This window comes from Lathyrus oleraceus, chromosome 5, assembly GCF_024323335.1.
Source record: "Lathyrus oleraceus cultivar Zhongwan6 chromosome 5, CAAS_Psat_ZW6_1.0, whole genome shotgun sequence".
Taxonomy (NCBI): Eukaryota; Viridiplantae; Streptophyta; class Magnoliopsida; order Fabales; family Fabaceae; genus Lathyrus; species Lathyrus oleraceus.
This window is the reverse complement of record NC_066583.1, coordinates 557,801,806-557,820,653: the sequence shown is the minus strand read 5'-3', so window position 1 is coordinate 557,820,653 and position 18,848 is coordinate 557,801,806. Positions and strand designations below refer to the sequence as shown.

Below are 18,848 nucleotides of genomic sequence, written 5' to 3'. Positions count from 1 at the left end.
AACACCCTTCTACCCAAACGACATATTTAAAGAATTTATCAGAGTACAACATGTAGAAGAGTTTACATTTCATTCAACTTAACACTCATCACTTTACAACATAAAAATATTTCATTTATTTTAATAAAACTTCGCAGCGGACAACAACACAATTAACGATTTATAAAAATGTTTCAACAAAACATATCAATAATTTAGTCTTCATACACAACTTAAATAATAATATAATCTCTATTGAATCCCATAACCCCGGTGTCACATGACCAGAGCATTGACTCGACTCTGTAGAATAACTCTACACTTATTCTTCACCTCAACAAAAGCTACTCCTCATTATCTGCACATTGCTCATCATAGATGAACATAAACACATGCAGAAGGGGTGAGAATTACATTATTAAACAATAATATAACGACAGAATATAATATGAATAATTTGCACATATGTCAACACGGATCATCACAATCATCATTATAATCAACAAACTCATGAATATCAACAAAACAACACATCAATTGCAATGCACACACCCATGCATGACTCAACACGACTCGGTATACCCATTTTGTGACCACTACAGGATCACTACTCCCAGATTCACCACCATAGAATCCGAGTTCCCCATAAGGAACCAAGCCTCTCAACAAGCCCGGAGTCAACAACATCATTGGAACTCAGTCCGTTCGTCACTAGGCATCGGCCTTTCATGAATGCATGCACATCAAACATGCATCATAATCAACATAGCAACAACAACATCATATAGTCATGTTATCATCTTCATTAATAGCATGACATACAACTCAACAAAACAACAACAACATTACAACGATATCACATCTGGGAGTTTAAAACGCGAAAGCTGTCCGTCAAACTGATATGGCGAACGCCGTTAGGCTAATGGTGAACGCCATTAGCGTTAAACGCTCCTATTCTGGAAAAACTGTCTGTCAAACTGATATGGCGAACGCCGTTAGGCTAATGGTGAACGCCATTAGCGTTAAACGCTCTTATTCTGAAAACTGTCTGTCAAACTGATATGGCGAACGCCGTTAGGCTAATGGTGAACGCCATTAGCGTTAAACGCTCTTATTCTGAAAACTGTCTGTCAAACTGATATGGCGAACGCCGTTAGGCTAATGGTGAACGCCATTTAGCGTTAAACGCTCTTATTCTGAAAACTGTCTGTCAAACTGATATGGCGAACGCCGTTAGGCTAATGGTGAACGCCATTTAGCGTTAAACGCTCTTATTCTGGAAAAAGGCCCAAATGGCGAGCGCCAAAGGCATAATGGCGAACGTCATTTGGCTGTTATGTGCATAAACAAGATTTTAAGCGCAGAAACAGTGGACGCGCGGCTTCTAAGCCTACAACCCAATATCAACATTTAACAATCATACATACACAACATACTTCGATTACAATGTATATAACGCCACCATACTCACAGATCGGACAATTTCCCTCAAAAACCACAACTTTCCCAATCTCCCTAAATTCCCCAAATTTATCAACGACCCAATCCTATATCATGTAATTGCTCGCATATTATCGTTTAATAAGGTTCAGACCCCTTACCTCTTTGGATTGAAGGAAGCTCTGAGCAATCTTTGGTCTTTTCCTCTTCCTTCTCTTTCTCTTCAGCGCTTCTCCCTTTTCTGACTCTGAGGCAAAATACGTGAAAATGAAAACCTTCAGTTATCTCCTTTGGCCTCTTTTACCCAATTCCACTTTTACCCTTCCACTCTTCATATTCCAATTATATTATTTATTTAATTATTATTAAAATAAATAATATCTATAATAATAATAATAATAATAATAATCCAATAATTCAACTTTATTTAATTAAATTAATAAAATACTATTAACTCAATTAAATAATTCTCTTATTTTGATCGGGGTGTTACACCTTGTATGATAAAAAATTTGCTGTCATGATGCTTTGTGATGATTGAACTGCTTGCCCTGTTGCATTGCTCTTGATTGTATTTACTGTTGCAGCCTTGATGAATGATGCTTTGATCTATTATGCTTGATGAATGACAAGTTTGTTTGTATGATCATTGCAATTGGGTGCATGTGAATGGTTGCATTTCTTGTAAATGTTTGCATCATTAATATGATGTTAAGTCTGCTATATGCGTATGCGGGGTGAAATGCTTGATGACAGGGTTGCAACATTATTGATGTGCATATGCGTGGACTGGTTGGCTGCAATGTATGGCGCATAATTGTTGGTGGCTACAGACTGTTGTGAAATTTTTATGCTTAGCATGATGATTGGAAATGTGTAGCTTGATCTGTTACATGTTATGATGATGTGTTAGGTCTGCTATGATGCTTGTTTCTGCAGGTTTTGTGTGGTGCTGCAGTAGGATAGCCATGGCTTGTTTCTGCAGTTTTTGTGTGGTCTGCTATGATGCATGGTTCTGCAGGTTTTGTGTTAGGTTTTTTGTTCATGATTTCCTTTTATTGCCTTGGTTTGGTTTGGTCATGTATGGTGCATTGTTATGTCACTTGTTTGGTGCATTGTTATGTCACTTGTGATAGGATATTAAGTGAACTATATGCATACTCAATTAAGTGCAGTTTAAATATTATGCAGTAAATTAACAAACAGTATATGTATATATATTTGCAGTCTGAAAATAATCCATCGATGGCGATGCCTACAACAAATCCATCTCAAACTATTAATTTGGACAAACATGAAGATGGTAATGTTCAAAAGAAAAAGAAAAGGAAAGTTGGAGAAGTTGGCGATTCTAATGCTAATGATTCTAATGATGGAGATTCAGGTAAACAAAAACCTTGTAGGCCTAAATCTTGGGTTTGGGATCATTTTACAAGAGACACATCGAGAACTCGTGCTAAGTGTAATTGGTGTACGAAGTCGTATGCTGCTGATTCACACAAAAATGGAACCACCAATTTAAATAACCATTTTTTGCATCAATGTAAAAAAATTCCCAAGAGTGTTCTTGATCCCACTCGAACCACTCTTAGCCTTCAAGAAGGCGGTAACGCAACTAGTAATAATACACTTGTTGGTATCCATTTTGATGTTGAATTATGTAGACAAGCTTTAGCTAGAATGATAATTGTGGACGAGTTGCCTTTTTCGTTTGTTGAAAATGAAGGATTTCATTACTTTATGAGTGTTACACAACCTAGGCTCCCACTTCCGGGAAGGATTTCAATTGCTAGGGATTGTTTGAGTCTTTACATGAGTGAAAAACATAAGTTTAGAGACTTGTTTACTAAAACAAATCAAAGTGTCTGTCTAACAACTGATACTTGGACTTCCGTGCAAAATATTAATTATATGGTTCTTACTGCGCATTTCATTGATCAAGACTGGAAGTTGCGTAAAAGAATTCTCAATTTTTGTCCAATAACATCTCATAAGGGAGAGATAATTGGGAAAAAGATTGAAAAGTGTTTGGAGGGTTGGATGATAGATAAGGTTTTCACCATCACAGTTGATAATGCTGCTTCAAATGATGTTGCTATCTCTTACCTAAAAAATAGAATGGAGGATTGGAATTCACATCCATTAAAAGGAGAGCATTTACACGTCAGATATTGTGCCCACATTCTTAACCTTGTTGTCAATGATGGGTTAAAGTTGAAGAAAATGCATTCTTCAATTTCCAAAATTAGGAGTGCGGTTCGATATGTTCGTCAGTCACCTGGCCGTTTAGATAGGTTTAGGACATGTATTAAAGAAGTTAGGATACAAGACAAGTCTACAGTGCAATATGATTGTCCCACTAGGTGGAACTCCACATACCTTTTGCTTGAAAGCGCATTGAAGTTTCAAAAGGCATTTAAAAGATTAGGTGAGAAATGTGTTGAGTATGCGATGTTGGAAGGTGGTATCCCAAATAATGAGGATTGGGATAATGGCAAGTGTTTTGTGAAATTTTTGAAGTTGTTTTTTGAAATCACTACAAAGGTGTCAGGTTCAACTTATGTAACATCTTCTACATATTTCATGGAACATTGTACGATATTGGGGGCATTGAAGACTTGGACGGAATATCATAAAGATGACCCATTACTTACAAATATGGCTAATGCTATGAATGACAAATATAATAAGTATTGGGGGGATGTCATAAAGATGAATAAGCTAGTCTTTATTGCTGTCATTTTTGATCCTCGGCGTAAGTTCCAGTTTATTCGGTGGGGATTGGATAAGTTTTATGATAAGGAAGTTGTTGATTCTCTGTGTGATAAGGTGAGGCAAAAATTAAACAAAATGTTTGAAAGCTATAGTCTTTTCTTAAGTAAAGGCCAAGTCGAAAGTGATGCACAAGAAATAGAGCTATCAAAATTTGTTACATCTTCTGATCATATGGATGATCAATTTGAGAAGGACATGGACCAAGATTCAAATTTAAATAAAAATGAAGTGGATTTGTATCTCATGGAGACGAGGGAGAAGAAAAGTCAAGATTTTGACATCTTGAATTGGTGGAAGGTAAATTCCACCAAATACCCTACTCTTGGTATAATGGCTAGAGATATCTTGGCTATGCCAATATCTACTGTTGCTTCGGAGTCTGCTTTTAGCACTGGGGGTAGAGTTCTTAGTTGTTATAGGAACTCTCTTACACCAAACACTGTTGAAGCTTTGATATGTGCACAAAATTGGTTAAGATCTTCCCCTTTGAAAGTGGATATTGAAGAGCACTTGGAAGACTTGGAGAAGCTCGAACAAGGTATATATAAATTTGTAAACTTTATTTGTTCATGATTCTATTTTATTCAATTGTTTGTTTTGTCTAACATTTGTTAATATATTTGATATATTTTTAGAAATGGCTCCGATCCGGCAACTAAATTTGTACATTCTTTTCTCATCCCTTCATTCATGTTTGCACAATAAATGTTTCATAAACAATACTTTTTTGCAACAATTTGTGAAAAGGGTTCCCTAGGAGTACCTAGGATGCTTTGGGTGCCTAACACCTTCCCTTTGCATAATTACCCCCTTACCCAGATCTCTGTACCCCTTTTATTAGTTTTCTTTGCAAAACTTCTTAGGCTTTTGTTCGCTTTTTAGCCATTCCTTTGGATAAATAAAACTGCGGTGGCGACTCTATCTTGTATGTTTTGCTTTTGCTTTAATCAATAAATCATAAAGTGATGAATACACCGCTACACTATGGATTCCAATACACCTTTACTTTTGGTTTCAAACTATACCTTTTCGGTCACTTGTTACCAAAACCCCGATTCTGTGACTTTGGTCATCCATTCCATTCATCTCCATGATGCATTCATATTCTACGTTCATTCACTTCATGTAGTATACCTTATTCCTTGAACCAAATACAATATACTTTTGAGTTCCATCTTGAACCTCTTTGTGAACCAAGAACCGATTTGTTTGTCTTGTTAGACCTTGTAGCTTAGACGAACATCTCCTTACTTACTTTGCAGCCATATACAGGCCACCCTTTCTTTTTCGGTTATTCCAATACAATGATACCATGCCTTAGGCCCCTCACTTGTTGGTTCATACCAGTTTTACTCTTGGGTTCACATTTCACCCCTTGTTGGAGTTCAAAACAACATTATCCTTTGGTTTAGACCATACTGTTATCACAATTCTTTTCACCTCCCACCATTAGTTCTATGAACTACGGAACTCTGAATTCCTTATTGCACTATAAGGATGCATAGGCATGAGAGCCCTAATCATCACAAAGCACTTTATCTATTTCCATCATTTTCCCTTATTCTTTCGCGAGTAATCCTTAGATATAACACTTATTCGAGATAGAACAATCAAAACGGTTTCCTTAATTTTATCGATGTTTTTCATTTCTTATGAAAATAAGTAAGTTCGATGACGACTCTGTTGTATGTTTGAGCGTGCGATACCTTCAAGTATATTTCTGCTAACTTCAACCATTATGACGACCCTAACCATTTCCTAATCCGAGACAAATTAGATAATCAATAAGTTATTTAGGGCTTGTTTGATTCAATTTCAATTTTTTGTTTTTAAAAACTGTTTTATAAATTAGTTTTAAGAATTGTTTTTAAGATGAAAACAAAATAAAAATTTATTTGGAAGTTTTGTTTTGTAAAACTATTTTTAAGATGATAAAAGAAAAAACTTGTTTGGTTGATTTGTTTTTAAAAACTAATTCAAATATTGTTTGATTTTTACTTTTCTAAATGATAAAATATTATCTATATTAAATAGTTATTAAAAAAATATAAAATTATTTCACTAATTAATTAACCTAATTTATTTTTTTATTTAAAATTTTAAACTATTATTTTACAATTGAGAAAATGGAAGATACATTGATAGTGTAAATTAATTTTTACACTTTCGATCATTAACGGTTATATCCCGCTAAATCATATTAATTTTTTTAAAATTATTTATATGATATACCAAAATGATATATTTTTATTGAATGATCGTGTAATTGTTTTTTACTAGGTTAGTACATCTCCATTAATCTCTTTATAATTTATTTTAATTTGTTGTAAAATACTATTTACAAGTTAATTTTATTCCAATCATATCATTTTACTGTGTTTTTGTTAATTTAATTTTCTTAAAAAAGATAAAATTTACAAATTATTATGTTACAATTTTACAAATTTTTATTTATTTTCTATAAGTTAAATATTTTTGAATGTAATTTCACGGAATGTTCATGTAAAAAACATAAACAATCACATAATGAATATATAAAAGAATGATAATTAAATTTTATTAAAAAATAAAAAGTAGATAAATATATAATGTACATGTTATAAACATGAAAAAATAAAAAGTAAATAAATATATAATATACATGTTATAAACATGAGTATATAAAAGATTCTGTAATAACTTTTGAATGAATTTTACCTTTTGTTGGAGTTTAAACACAAATGCTTGTTTGGAATTAATGAATCATTTCATTACATTTAGCAAAATGTAGATACTAAGGGTCTGTTTGGATTTCTTCTCAATTTTAGTTTTTAAAATCTGTTTTACAAATCTATTTTGTAAATTTGTTTTTGAGAAAATAAAATAAAAAGAATTCATTTGGTTATTTAATTTTTGAAAAGTGTTTTAAAAATTAAAAAGTGAAAAAATATATTTGATAGTATAATTTGTAAAAACTGTTTTTTTAAAATAGGACAATATAGTTTGTTTGATAATCTATATTTTAAAAATATATTTTACTAAATAAAAATAATTGTGATATATTTTTTGAAAATATTAAAATTCAGCTAATATACATTTAAGTTTATTAAAATATTTTTAATAATTAATGATAAAATATACAATTCACTTGATGTATAAAAATTATATTTTAGTGTTGGTTTGAATATATATACACAATTCATTTAATGTATAAAAATATACTATTCACTTACTGAGGATTAATTAAAGAGAGAATAATTGAGACTGAGAATTTTAATTTTCATTAACAATATATGAGGATTAACAATAGATTGAGAGTGAAATATTACAATTAAAAAATCTTGCAAGTAATTACTATAATCCGATTAATGAAACCGTATTTTTTTTCCAACTTACCTCAATTGAAAATTAAAAAGTAAAAGTGAAAATTGAAAATCAAAACATATTTTGATAGTTTCAGTTTTTTAGATTTTAAAACACTTAGGGCTTGTTTGATTCAATTTCAACTTTTTATTTTTAAAAACTGTTTTATAAATTAGTTTTAAGAATTGTTTTTAGGATGAAAATAAAATAAAAATTTATTTGGAAGCTTTGTTTTGTAAAACTATTTTTGAGTTAATAAAAGAAAAAACTTGTTTGGTTGATTTGTTTTTAAAAACTAATTTAAATATTGTTTAATTTTTACTTTTAGAAATAGTGTGATTATAAGTAAATGATAAAATATTATATATATTAAAGAGTTATTAAAAAAAGTATAAAATTATTTCAGTAATTAATTAAACTAATTTTTTTTTAATGAGATTAATTTTACACTTTCAATCAATAACGATTATATCCCACTAAATCATATTAAATTTTTTTAAAATTATTTATATGATATATTTTTATTGAATGATCGTGTAAATTGTTTTTACTAGGTTAGTATATCTCCAAAAATCTCTTTATAATTTATTTTAATTTATTGTAAAATACTATTTGCAAATTAATTTTATTCCAATCATATCATTTTCTTAAAAGAGATAAAATTTACAAATTATTATCTTACAATTTTACAAATTTTTATTTGTTTTCTATAAGTTAAATATTTTTTAATATAATTTTACGGAATGTTCATGTAAAAATATAAACAATCACATAATGAATACATAAAAGAATGATAACTAAATTTTATTAAAAAATAAAAAGTAGATAAATATATAATGTACATGTTATAAACATGAAAATATCCGACCAATTAAAATGTGTTCTCTTGTGCAAACATAATATTTTTTATTTGTTGAGTTTTTCCGATGCAAATAATTATCTTACGGATATGAGTATAACAAAAACATATTTTCTATTGCAAATTCATATTTAAGAAATCAACGTAAATAAAAATTTATAAATTTTTCATGTGTTTTCAGTTTTTGTGTTTTAAAAATTCAAAAGTAAAACAACTTTTAGTAGTTTTGGTTTTTTAGTTTTTAAAACTAAAAAACAAAAACAGTTTTCAAAACCACTTTTTTAAAAACTATTTATCAAATAAGTTTTTAATTTTTAAATTTTCAAAAACTAAAAAACTGTTTTTAAAATGGGAATCAAACAAACCATCAGTCATTTCATATTAGTTTCTCAAACCCTAATATTCCTCTCTGGTTGTGGCGACTGCATCAGTAGACTCCGATTATGGCGGCAGAGTACGATCTGACACCACGTATGGCACCAAATCTTGACCGGCATCTAGTCTTTCCTCTGTTAGAGTTTCTTCAAGAGAGACAAATATACAACGATAACCATATCCTGAAAGCTAAGATTGATCTCTTAAACAACACAAACATGGTTGATTACGCCATGGACATTCACAAGACACTCTACCAAACTGAAGATGTGCCTCAGGATATGGTTGAACGCAGGGCCGACGTTGTCGCTCGACTCAAGTCTCTTGAAGACGCTGCTGCTCCTCTTGTTGCGTTTCTTCAAAATGCTGGCGCCGTTCAGGAATTGAAAGCTGATAAACACTATAATCTTCAGATGCTTAATGATAAATACCAGGTTTTGTCCCTATCATAGTTTCACGCAATTAATCGATTTATTTACTCTGTTATAGAAACGTGATTATTTATCATAAACAGTAGTTTCCGCAGCATGTATGTAAGTGCAGCATGTATGTAAGTAATAGTGTTTGGATTTTTTTTTATTAATAATTTGTTGGGATGATGTGATGAAATAATGACTTTTAGGAAATAATAATCACATTTTGATGATAGCGTTTTAGTGCTCTGATTGGTAATAAGCAAAGGATAGCTGTTAAGCTAGCCGATAGCGGTTGAACTTATAACATAACGGGTGGATAATGTAGCTGATTTAACTTGAGGTGTTTGGTAAAATTAGCCCTTTGACGAACTCATTAATATAAAATATTAACAAACATATTTTCAGTTAATAATAAAAAAGTTCAATTAAGATAATAAGGGTAAAATCCTCAAATCCTAGCTCAATTGGCAGAAGTCGATATTGATAGGTTGGACGTTATTTGTGTGTGAGTTCCTAATGGATGTTACCACTTCCTCTACAGTATCAAAAAAAGTAAATAATAAGGGTGAAATGAGAGAAAATGCTATAAGCTAAAACAATGCTTGAAGTATATTAGAGTAATGCTAAGATAAGTCAGATATAACCAGTATATTGTTGTAACTATCAGGACTGACGAATGTGAGCATGGAACACCCTGGCCTGCTTTGCAGGTTACCTGGTTGTTAGCATAAAAGCAACCAGACCCTCTCTTTGTAACTAACTTTTGAATGAGAAAAAAAGTTTGTTACAGAAAATGAACAATTCCACTATGAGTTTTATCATGGTATCAGATTATTAACGCGATCCTAGGCCACAACGTCTTCTCCACCGGCTTTGTCGTCCCCTTCCACTCAAATCTCTGCAACTCCGGCGCCGACAACACCGGTTGCAACTAATGGTGTTCGTCATCTCCCGTTTTGCTCAAAATTGCGCAGAAATTGGATGAAAAGAACTTTCATCTCTGGAGGCACTAGGTTGAACCTTACATCAATGCTCACGGTCTTATAGATTTTGTTGTTTGCACAAGAATTTCACCTCAATCTCTTGATGAAGTTGCTCGCATTTTTGGATCGGTGAAAGCTGCTTATTTGATTTGGTTGCAAAAGGACCAATTACTGTTATCGTGGCTTCAATCTACTCTCTCTCGAGCAAAATTCTCTCGTGTTCTTGGTTGCTCGCACGCCCATCAACTTTGGGATCGTTTATTCAATTATTTTTAAAAGCAAACTCGTGGTCGTGCTAGGCAACTTTGTATTGAACTTTGTGCTCTCACATTGGATTCGCTCTCAATTCAGGATTATTTGCACAAAATCAGAACTATTGTTGATGCTTTAGCTTCCATTGACGATCCTTTGCCATGCTCTCATCACATTGACATGATTCTTGAAGGTTTATCCTCAGATTATGCTCCAGTTGTGTCTGTGATTGAAAGCAAGTCTGGCATCATGGATCTTGATGAAGTTGAGATCCTTCTTGTTGCACATGAACTCAGGCTTGCTAACTTTAAGAAATCTTCAGTTCCAAACCTAGTCCTCTTTGAACCTGACTCACACATCTGAACCCACCCTTCTCTCTCAAGCTGCTCCTGAGCTTGAGTACCATGAGTACCATGCATTTAGAGGTGCCAACTCTACATGTGGTGGCAGAAATGACAAAGGTAGAGGGGGCTGTTTTGCTAATATTTAGTGTCAGGTTTGTTTTAAGTTTGGGCACACTGTTGGCATAAATTCAACCAACATTTTCAGGGCTCTTCATTTAATAGAAATTCCTATTTCTCTTTCTCATCTCCTTGGCAAAGGTCACATGGCTCCTTATAGCAACAATGTTTGGAACAGACCTCCTATGACTCTTAGACACGCTCCTCCTCTTCTTCCTTCACCTAGTACTTTTGTGGCAAACACTCTTCATTCCTCATTTGCATCATGGTTCCCTGACTCAGGTGCCTCTTATCATGTTATTATTGAAGCAAGCAACCTCTAACAACTTACTCCCTTTGAAAGGTCCTGATCAAATCTTCATAGGTAATGACCAAGGTTTGCACATTGCCTCATCTGGTTCTAGTTCTTTTAGTCGCCTTTCCAACCTCACACAAAACTCACTTTTAGTCATCTGCTCCTAGTTCCCACTATTACTAAAAGTCTTATGAGTGTCAATAAATTTTCAAAAGACAATAATGTATATTTTGTTTTCACTATTGACAAGTGTCTTGTCAAATCACATGTTGCTAATGTTGTGCTTCTTGAAGGCCATGTTGGGAGTGATGACTTATATGAGTTTCCTCCTATTTCTCTGTCTCCTATTGCTAAGTCCTCTCCTTTACCTACTTCTTTACCTGTTAAGGTTGTCCCTAGAGCTTACTCTACTAGTGTCGATTCTAATTTGCCTAATGTGTGACATCTTAGACTAGGCCACCCAAATGTTTATGTTTTAAAATTTGTTTTGCAACTTTGTAATATTCCTTTTCATTATAAAGATCATAGTCTATTTTGTTCTAATTGTTGCATGGGTAATGCACATAGACATCATTCACATACTTCGCACACCATATACTCCAACCTTTTAGAACTTGTTTATAGTGACTTATGGGTTTCCTATCCTAACCCCTTTATTTTAGGCTTTACATATTATATGTCATTTGTTGATGCCTATTCCAATAGTTTAAGGTCATGGTTGAGCTATAACTTGGATTTTCTATTAAAGCCATTCAGTCTGATTGGGTAATTTCTGATTGGGCTGGGCATGGTCCACATAGTGTTTTGTCCTCACACACACACACCATCAAAATGGTGTGGTTGAGAGGAAACACATACGTATTGTAAACCTTGGTCTCACTCTGGTAAGTCAAGCCTCCTTGCCCTTGTCTAATTTGGATTATGCCTTCTCCACTGTAGTCTACTTAATAAATAGGCTTCCTTCTTCTATTAATTTTAAAGTCCCCTACACCTTATTGTTTCACATCTCTCCTGACTATGCTTTCCTCAAGACCTTTGGTTGTGTCTGTTTTCCTATGTTCATGCCTTATCGCTAGGGCTATAGGTGTCTAGCCCCTTGGTTGTGTCTGTTTTCCTATGTTCATGCCTTATCGCTAGGGCTATAGGTGTCTAGCCCCTAGTGGAAGACTGTACATATTCTTTCAATGAGTCTAGATTCTCCTTTCATGCTCTCTTTCTCAATGCCTCTACTCCTAGTTCATCATCTATTAAGGGTACTACTTTGTCTCCCATTGTCTTTCATGATCCTATTCTTCCTGCTTCTTCAGGCATTTCACCTGCTGTTGCAAGCTCTTCCCCTTCTTCAGAGTCTTCCTCTGAGTCAGTTTCTCGGTCTCAACATACTTCTCCTCTCTAGTTCCCCTGTTCCTCCTTCCTCTTCCCTAAATGTCTCAAATCTCTCAAATTCTCTCGAGTCTGCCACTCCTTCTTCCTCATCAGATACTTCTCAAACTGATCAATCCATCTCTTGTTAAGCTGTTCCTGCACTTATAAAAACAGTCAATTTTCATTCCATGCAAGCTAGAGCTAAGTCTGAATTTGCTCAGCCAAGACTTGAACCTAGACTTCTTCTCACTCACCTTGACCCCAAAACTATTAAGCAAGCATTGGCCTCCTTACCTTGGAAAACTGCCATGTAGACTAAGTTTGATGCCCTCATCACTAACAAAACTTGGTCTCTTGTACCTCTTCCTCGTAATAGACATGCTATAGGTTACAAATGGGTGTTTAAGGTTAAGGAAAATCCTGATGGCACTGTCAACAAATACAAGGCCATGTTGCTTGCCAAGGGGTTTCATCTACAACATAAGTTTGATTTTACAGAAACCTTCTCACCAGTGGTCAAACCCATCACTATTAGGATTATTTTTGACTATTTATTACTTATCATTGGCTATTCATCATCTGGATGTTAATAATGTCTTTTGTAATGGCCTTCTTGATGAAGAGATGTATATGGAGCAACCTCAAGGTTTTTACTAGTGACAACTGCAAACTTCAGAAGACTCTTTATAGGCTCAAACAGGCCCTTAGGCAATGCTTGAGAGACTTCAAAAGGCTCTCCTTGAGCTTCAATTCAGGGCCAGTAAATGTGATCCCTCTCTCCCTTCATTTATCACTCTAATGCTCAAACTCTATATCTTTTAGTCTATGTGGATGATATCATTCTAATTGGAAGTTCAGAAGATCTCCTTAAGAAGATTGTCACCAACTAGAATCAAGCCCTTTCTCAAGTTTTTATGCGATCTTGACTATTTTTTTTTGAATTGAGGTCAAGCAGGCCTCCCATGGTTCTCTTCTTCTCACTTAATCCAAATACATAAAGGATCTTCTTCAGAAAACTCATGATTGAGTCATCTCCTATCTCCACTCCTATGCAATCTGTTAAGAGTCCCACATCGGACAATATATGGCCTGAAAATGAGTTTATAAGTGGGGACAGTCCTCACTCTACCAACCGGTTTTGTAGGGTTGAGTTAGGCCAAACCACATTTCTTAACATGGTATCAAGAACCTCGTTTAAGATCCGGTGGACCACCTATTATGTTTTCCGCTATCGGGTCACCCACCATTTATTTCCACGTTACAATTGTCTAGTCCTGAGCGTGAGGGTGTGTGTTAAGAGTCCCACATCAGATAATATATGACCTGAACATGAGTTTATAAGTGGGGGCAATCCTCACTCTACCAACCGGTTTTGTAGGGTTGAGTTAGGTACAACCACATTTCTTAACCCAATCCACCTGCAAGCTAACCAAGACAGGCTCTGCCTTCTTTTCTGATCCTTCATTATACAGGTATGTGGTTGGTGCCTTGGAATATGCAACTATCACCGGACCCAATCTTGCATATGCAGCCAATAAAGTCTGCCAGTTTATTTCTCATCCTCTTAAGACTCATTAAATTGCTGTCAAGAGGATCTTAAGGTATCTCAAGGGTTCTATTGGACATGGATTGCTTATGTTTCCTCGTTTTCCTACTACAACTCCCTCTCTGCAGGTGTATTGTGATGCAGACTGAACATCAGATCCTGATGACAAGAGAAGCACTTCTGGCGCAGTTCTTTTTGGCTCAAATCTTATCTCTTGATGGTCTAAAAGAAGCCTGATGTGGCTAGGTCCAGCCTGTTGTGGCCAGGTTTCACCTGTTAAAGTAATGCTAAGACAGGTTAGATATAACTAGTATATTGTTGTAACTACCAAGACCGACAGGTGTCAGCTTGGAATTATTAGAGAAAGATAAAGAGAGCATTATAGAAGATGAGTTAACCAAGACAGGCTCTGCCTTCTTTTCTGATCCTTCATTATACATGTCTGTGGTTGGTGCCTTGGAATATGCAACTATCACCAGACCCAATCTTGCCTATGCAGCCAATAAAGTCTGCCAGTTTATTTCTCATCCTCTTAAGACTCATTAAATTGCCGTCAAGAGGATCTTAAGGTATCTCAAGGGCTCTATTGGAATGGATTGCTTATCTTTCCTCTTTTTCCTACTACAACTCCCTCTCTGCAGGTGTATTGTGATGCAGACTGAGCATCAGATCTTGATGACAAGAGAAGCACTTCTGGTGCAGTTGTTCTTTTTGGCTCAAATCTTATCTCTTGATGGTCTAAAAGAAGCCTGATGTGGCTAGGTCCAGCCTGTTGTGGCCAGGTTTCACCTGTTAAAGTAATGCTAAGATAGGTTACATATAACTAGTATATTGTTGTAACTACCAAGACCGACAGGTGTCAGCTTGGAATTATTAGAGAAAGATAAAGAGAGCATTATAGAAGATGAGTTAACTCTGTTTGTATTAACTGAACTCATCAAAAGATTAATTACAAATAGTTTGACAAATAGAAAGTAATTGGTAATCAGTAATAACATGTTCCAGAACGTGTGTAATGTGGTGTTTTCTCTTTGCTTGTTAGGTTCTATAGGGGATGCTTGATTACAAACGTAACTAGTTTTTTTAAAAATTGTTTCAACACATTAGAGTTTATGTATTGTATTGTATAGGTTGTTTCTTGAATTGAAGATGGGATCAGACTCCACATAAGACATGCATAGTCTGCTTCAATAAAGTATCTTGTTGAACATATTACATAAGCTTAAAAGACTTTATAATCATCATATGTTATTTTTATAAGCTATTGTGTCGTCAAATAGCGGCTATGTCGGTGCTATATAGTACTGTAGCATAATGGAATTTGAACACACTGCTGTTTTATTCGATCAGCATTTGACCGCACTGATAAGCCATTTCAAACACTTGCACAAGTACTTATGCCACAAGAGAAGTCTGATTAAGTTATTTCAAATATCCTAATATGTCCTCATTTTTTTGGTTGTTTTTCTTCTGGAAGTTTGAATATGTTGGTATTTGAGTTCTGACTTCTTAAAGGATGATTCTGTTATAACAGATCGGTCCTGCACAAATAGAGGCTTTATACCAATATGGCAAATTTCAGTTTGAATGTGGAAACTACTCTGGTGCTGCTGACTATCTTTATCAGTACAGAGCATTGTGCACTAATAGTGAAAGGAGTTTGAGTGCATTGTGGGGAAAGCTGGCAGCTGAAGTATTGATGCAAAACTGGGATGTTGCTCTTGAAGAGCTAAATCGCTTGAAGGAAATAATTGACTCAAAGGTTGTTGGTCTGTTCAGTAGCACGACTATCTTGCTTGTAATGTTGCTGAGATTAATAGACTTACTATTGGTGAACTTTGTTGCAGAATTTTTCATCACCTATAAATCAGGTACAAAGCAGAATATGGTTGATGCATTGGAGTCTGTTCATCTTTTTCAACCATGACAATGGAAGAACACTGATAATTGATCTGTTTAACCAAGACAAGTATGCATTGTTGACTTATCTTCCATTTCCCTTGATTTGTTTTTAATCAGAACACAAATATTCCTATATTTTGTTTATTGTTAATCTAAATAATAACACTTCTGCAATTGTTTCCTCACTCTGGGTTTAGTATCTTGAATGTTTTGTTGTCAAATATTTGATATCATTTTTAGGTATCTTAATGCAATCCAAACTAGTGCTCCGCACCTTTTGCGATACTTGGCCACAGCATTTATCGTCAACAAGCGCAGGAGGCCTCAACTCAAAGAGTTTATAAAAGTTATTCAACAAGAGCAGCGTTCATATAAGGACCCCATCACCGAGTTTTTGGCTTGTGTTTACGTCAACTATGACTTTGATGGCGCACAAAAGAAGATGAGGGAGTGTGAAGAAGTAAGCGCCCTCTCTGTTGTCTAGCTAATAAATGTGTTAATTATAATAATATGCTTACCATTTCTAAAAATGCAGGTAATTCTCAATGACCCCTTCCTTGGTAAACGAGTCGAAGAAAGCAATTTCTCAACTGTACCATTAAGGGATGAGTTCCTTGAAAATGCTAGGCTATTTATTTTCGAGACATACTGCAGAATACACCAACGCATTGACATGGGGTATGTACATAGTATCTGATACAAATGTTGTAGTTCATGTTTGGTTTTCAACTTTTTTATAAGCCTCTATGAAAAACATGCTTCAACTTATGTGCCATTGATCTTTGATAGTCTATCAAAACCAAATGCATAAAATAAGAGTTTTGCTTTTTCTGTTGCGGACTTATGCCTTGTCTCTATTTGATATTTGATATATACTTTGTTGACGATTCCCTCTGGTCTTCTTCATACACGCAATACAGCTGAACTTTTTATGATAGGATTACTCAGTTGCTGATATTTGTTTTAAACAGAGTACTTGCCGAGAAGCTAAATTTGAATTATGAGGAGGCTGAGAGATGGATTGTGAATCTCATACGTGGCTTAAAGCTTGATGCCAAAATTGACTCACAAACTGGAACTGTTATCATGGAACCTAATCATCCAAATGTGTAAGTTGACATAATATACTGAAACTTGATAAACACTATTACTATTGTTCTGGTTTATCCCTTTTTTTCTTTTGTTCTAAAACCCTTAAACTTTGAAATGTTCAGGTATGAGCAGTTGGTAGACCATACCAAGGCCCTTAACGGCCGCACTTACAAGTTGGTCACTCAACTTCTGGAACACGCACAGGGTCAAGCAGCTCGTTAAACTGTTTGTAAATGTGATGATTGAAGACAATCCAGCAGGCAAAGAAGACAAAATAACAAAATTGGAGGGAAGGAATCAATCAGGGACAGCTAACAAACGATCCCAGATTTACAGGAGCAAGGAGGAGAGCCATAAGAATATGAGGCTCAACAAAAAAAAGTATTCTCGTCTCCTCATAGGAGAACTGCTTACCAATGATTGTTGGGGAATATTTTGGTGGAAACTGTCTCTTTTTTCTTCACTCTGCAAATTTTCTGTACTTGGCCGAATTATTGTACTTGCAATTTTTATTCCATGAAATGGCTTGCAGCCATACTCTAATTAGCTCCTCAAATTCGTAATAGATTCCTAAATTTTACTATCTCTTTTGACAATGTAGTGAAATAATTTCCTTATCATCTAAGTACTTGTTGCATTAGCCGTTAAACCATGAGAGTTTCTCAGTTCACCTTATTATCCTTCTACACAATATATCATCGAAAAAATCTGAGTAAATTCTCTGCATTTTGGTAAGTGGAATGAAAATTTTACAATATTTTATAGAAATGCATTAACCAAAACATATCACACTTAGGCCCAACCGAACGAACCATTTTCCTAGACCTTGCATATTGTGAACTATAACACTACGGAGTTTTACGATTCACCCATTGTATTAATAAAAACATGTTTCGGATAATTTTATATTTAAAAAGTGAATTGAGAAAATCTCAATAAAATTGGGTCATCGACATTTTCTGCTCCTGGACCGGCCTAATCCAGAATGCTGGAAACGTTGTAAATGACTTCTGTCTTTGTTTTGAGTTTGGATTTACCTAGCATCCAGATATTTTTATAATACTAAGAATATTTTTTTTATTATTTTTTATTAATTAGATGCTGTAAATATTCTTTTTTATTGAATTATTTAAAATATTTGATGCGTATTACAAGAAATATCGATTTTTTTTAAAAAGTTCATCTTAAAAATTCAGTATGTTATTTTTGAATGGTCATTGTCAATTCGACAATACATAAAAATAAAATAAAATTAATTTGATGTATTGGATTTTTTAAAATATTTGGACATATCCGCGACAATTATAAAAATTCGGAATACGTGTTAATTAGTAAAAATCATATTTTTTATATTATAATTTAAAAATTGATAATATGAAATATCTTGTATTATATCCACAATTTAGAAATATCTAATAAAATCCAAAATTTTATTTGTATTTTTATCGACAATTAATGCATATATGTATTTTAACCAAAATCTTTGAAATGGTCGATAAACACTTATAGGCATATCACATATTTATAAATTGCCGATAAGAATGTAAACACAATTTTGAATTTTATCAGATATTTTTAAATTGTTGGTATTGGTAGCGATTTTAAAAGCTTGGTAAAAATCATGATTTTTACTAAATATCCGATATCCTATCAAAATTGTCGGTATAAATCTAATATTTTTGAAAAGTTTCAAAAAAGGATATTGATAAAATAGTGAAAATTGTATTTTTTTTAACTGGTATTATTATGGTCAAATTTAGGAATCT

The 18,848-nt window shown here is 33.9% G+C and overlaps 3 protein-coding genes across 3 annotated transcripts in view; all 3 read left to right on the top strand.

The window, feature by feature from the left end:
• The window catches only part of LOC127086381 (eukaryotic translation initiation factor 3 subunit E), a 37,144-nt gene extending 19,479 nt beyond the window's left edge, over nt 1–17,665 (top strand). The window contains exon 8 of the transcript XR_007789467.1: nt 17,465–17,665. The gene's annotated coding sequence lies outside the window, so the exon portion shown is untranslated. The remainder of the gene's footprint in view (nt 1–17,464) is intronic.
• On the top strand, nt 2,665–6,479 carry LOC127082044 (uncharacterized). The gene is made up of 5 exons (XM_051022267.1): nt 2,665–3,207; nt 3,436–3,513; nt 4,249–4,297; nt 4,466–4,732; nt 6,475–6,479. The coding sequence occupies exons 1-5, from the start codon at nt 2,665–2,667 to the stop codon at nt 6,477–6,479; spliced, it is 942 nt and encodes a 313-aa protein (XP_050878224.1).
• LOC127086380 (eukaryotic translation initiation factor 3 subunit E) lies at nt 8,753–17,665 on the top strand. Its single transcript, XM_051027139.1, has 7 exons — nt 8,753–9,204; nt 15,623–15,850; nt 15,936–16,057; nt 16,231–16,450; nt 16,526–16,668; nt 16,962–17,099; nt 17,205–17,665. The coding sequence occupies exons 1-7, from the start codon at nt 8,839–8,841 to the stop codon at nt 17,302–17,304; spliced, it is 1,317 nt and encodes a 438-aa protein (XP_050883096.1). The 5' UTR covers nt 8,753–8,838; the 3' UTR covers nt 17,305–17,665.
• Nucleotides 17,666–18,848: the final 1,183 nt, after the last annotated feature.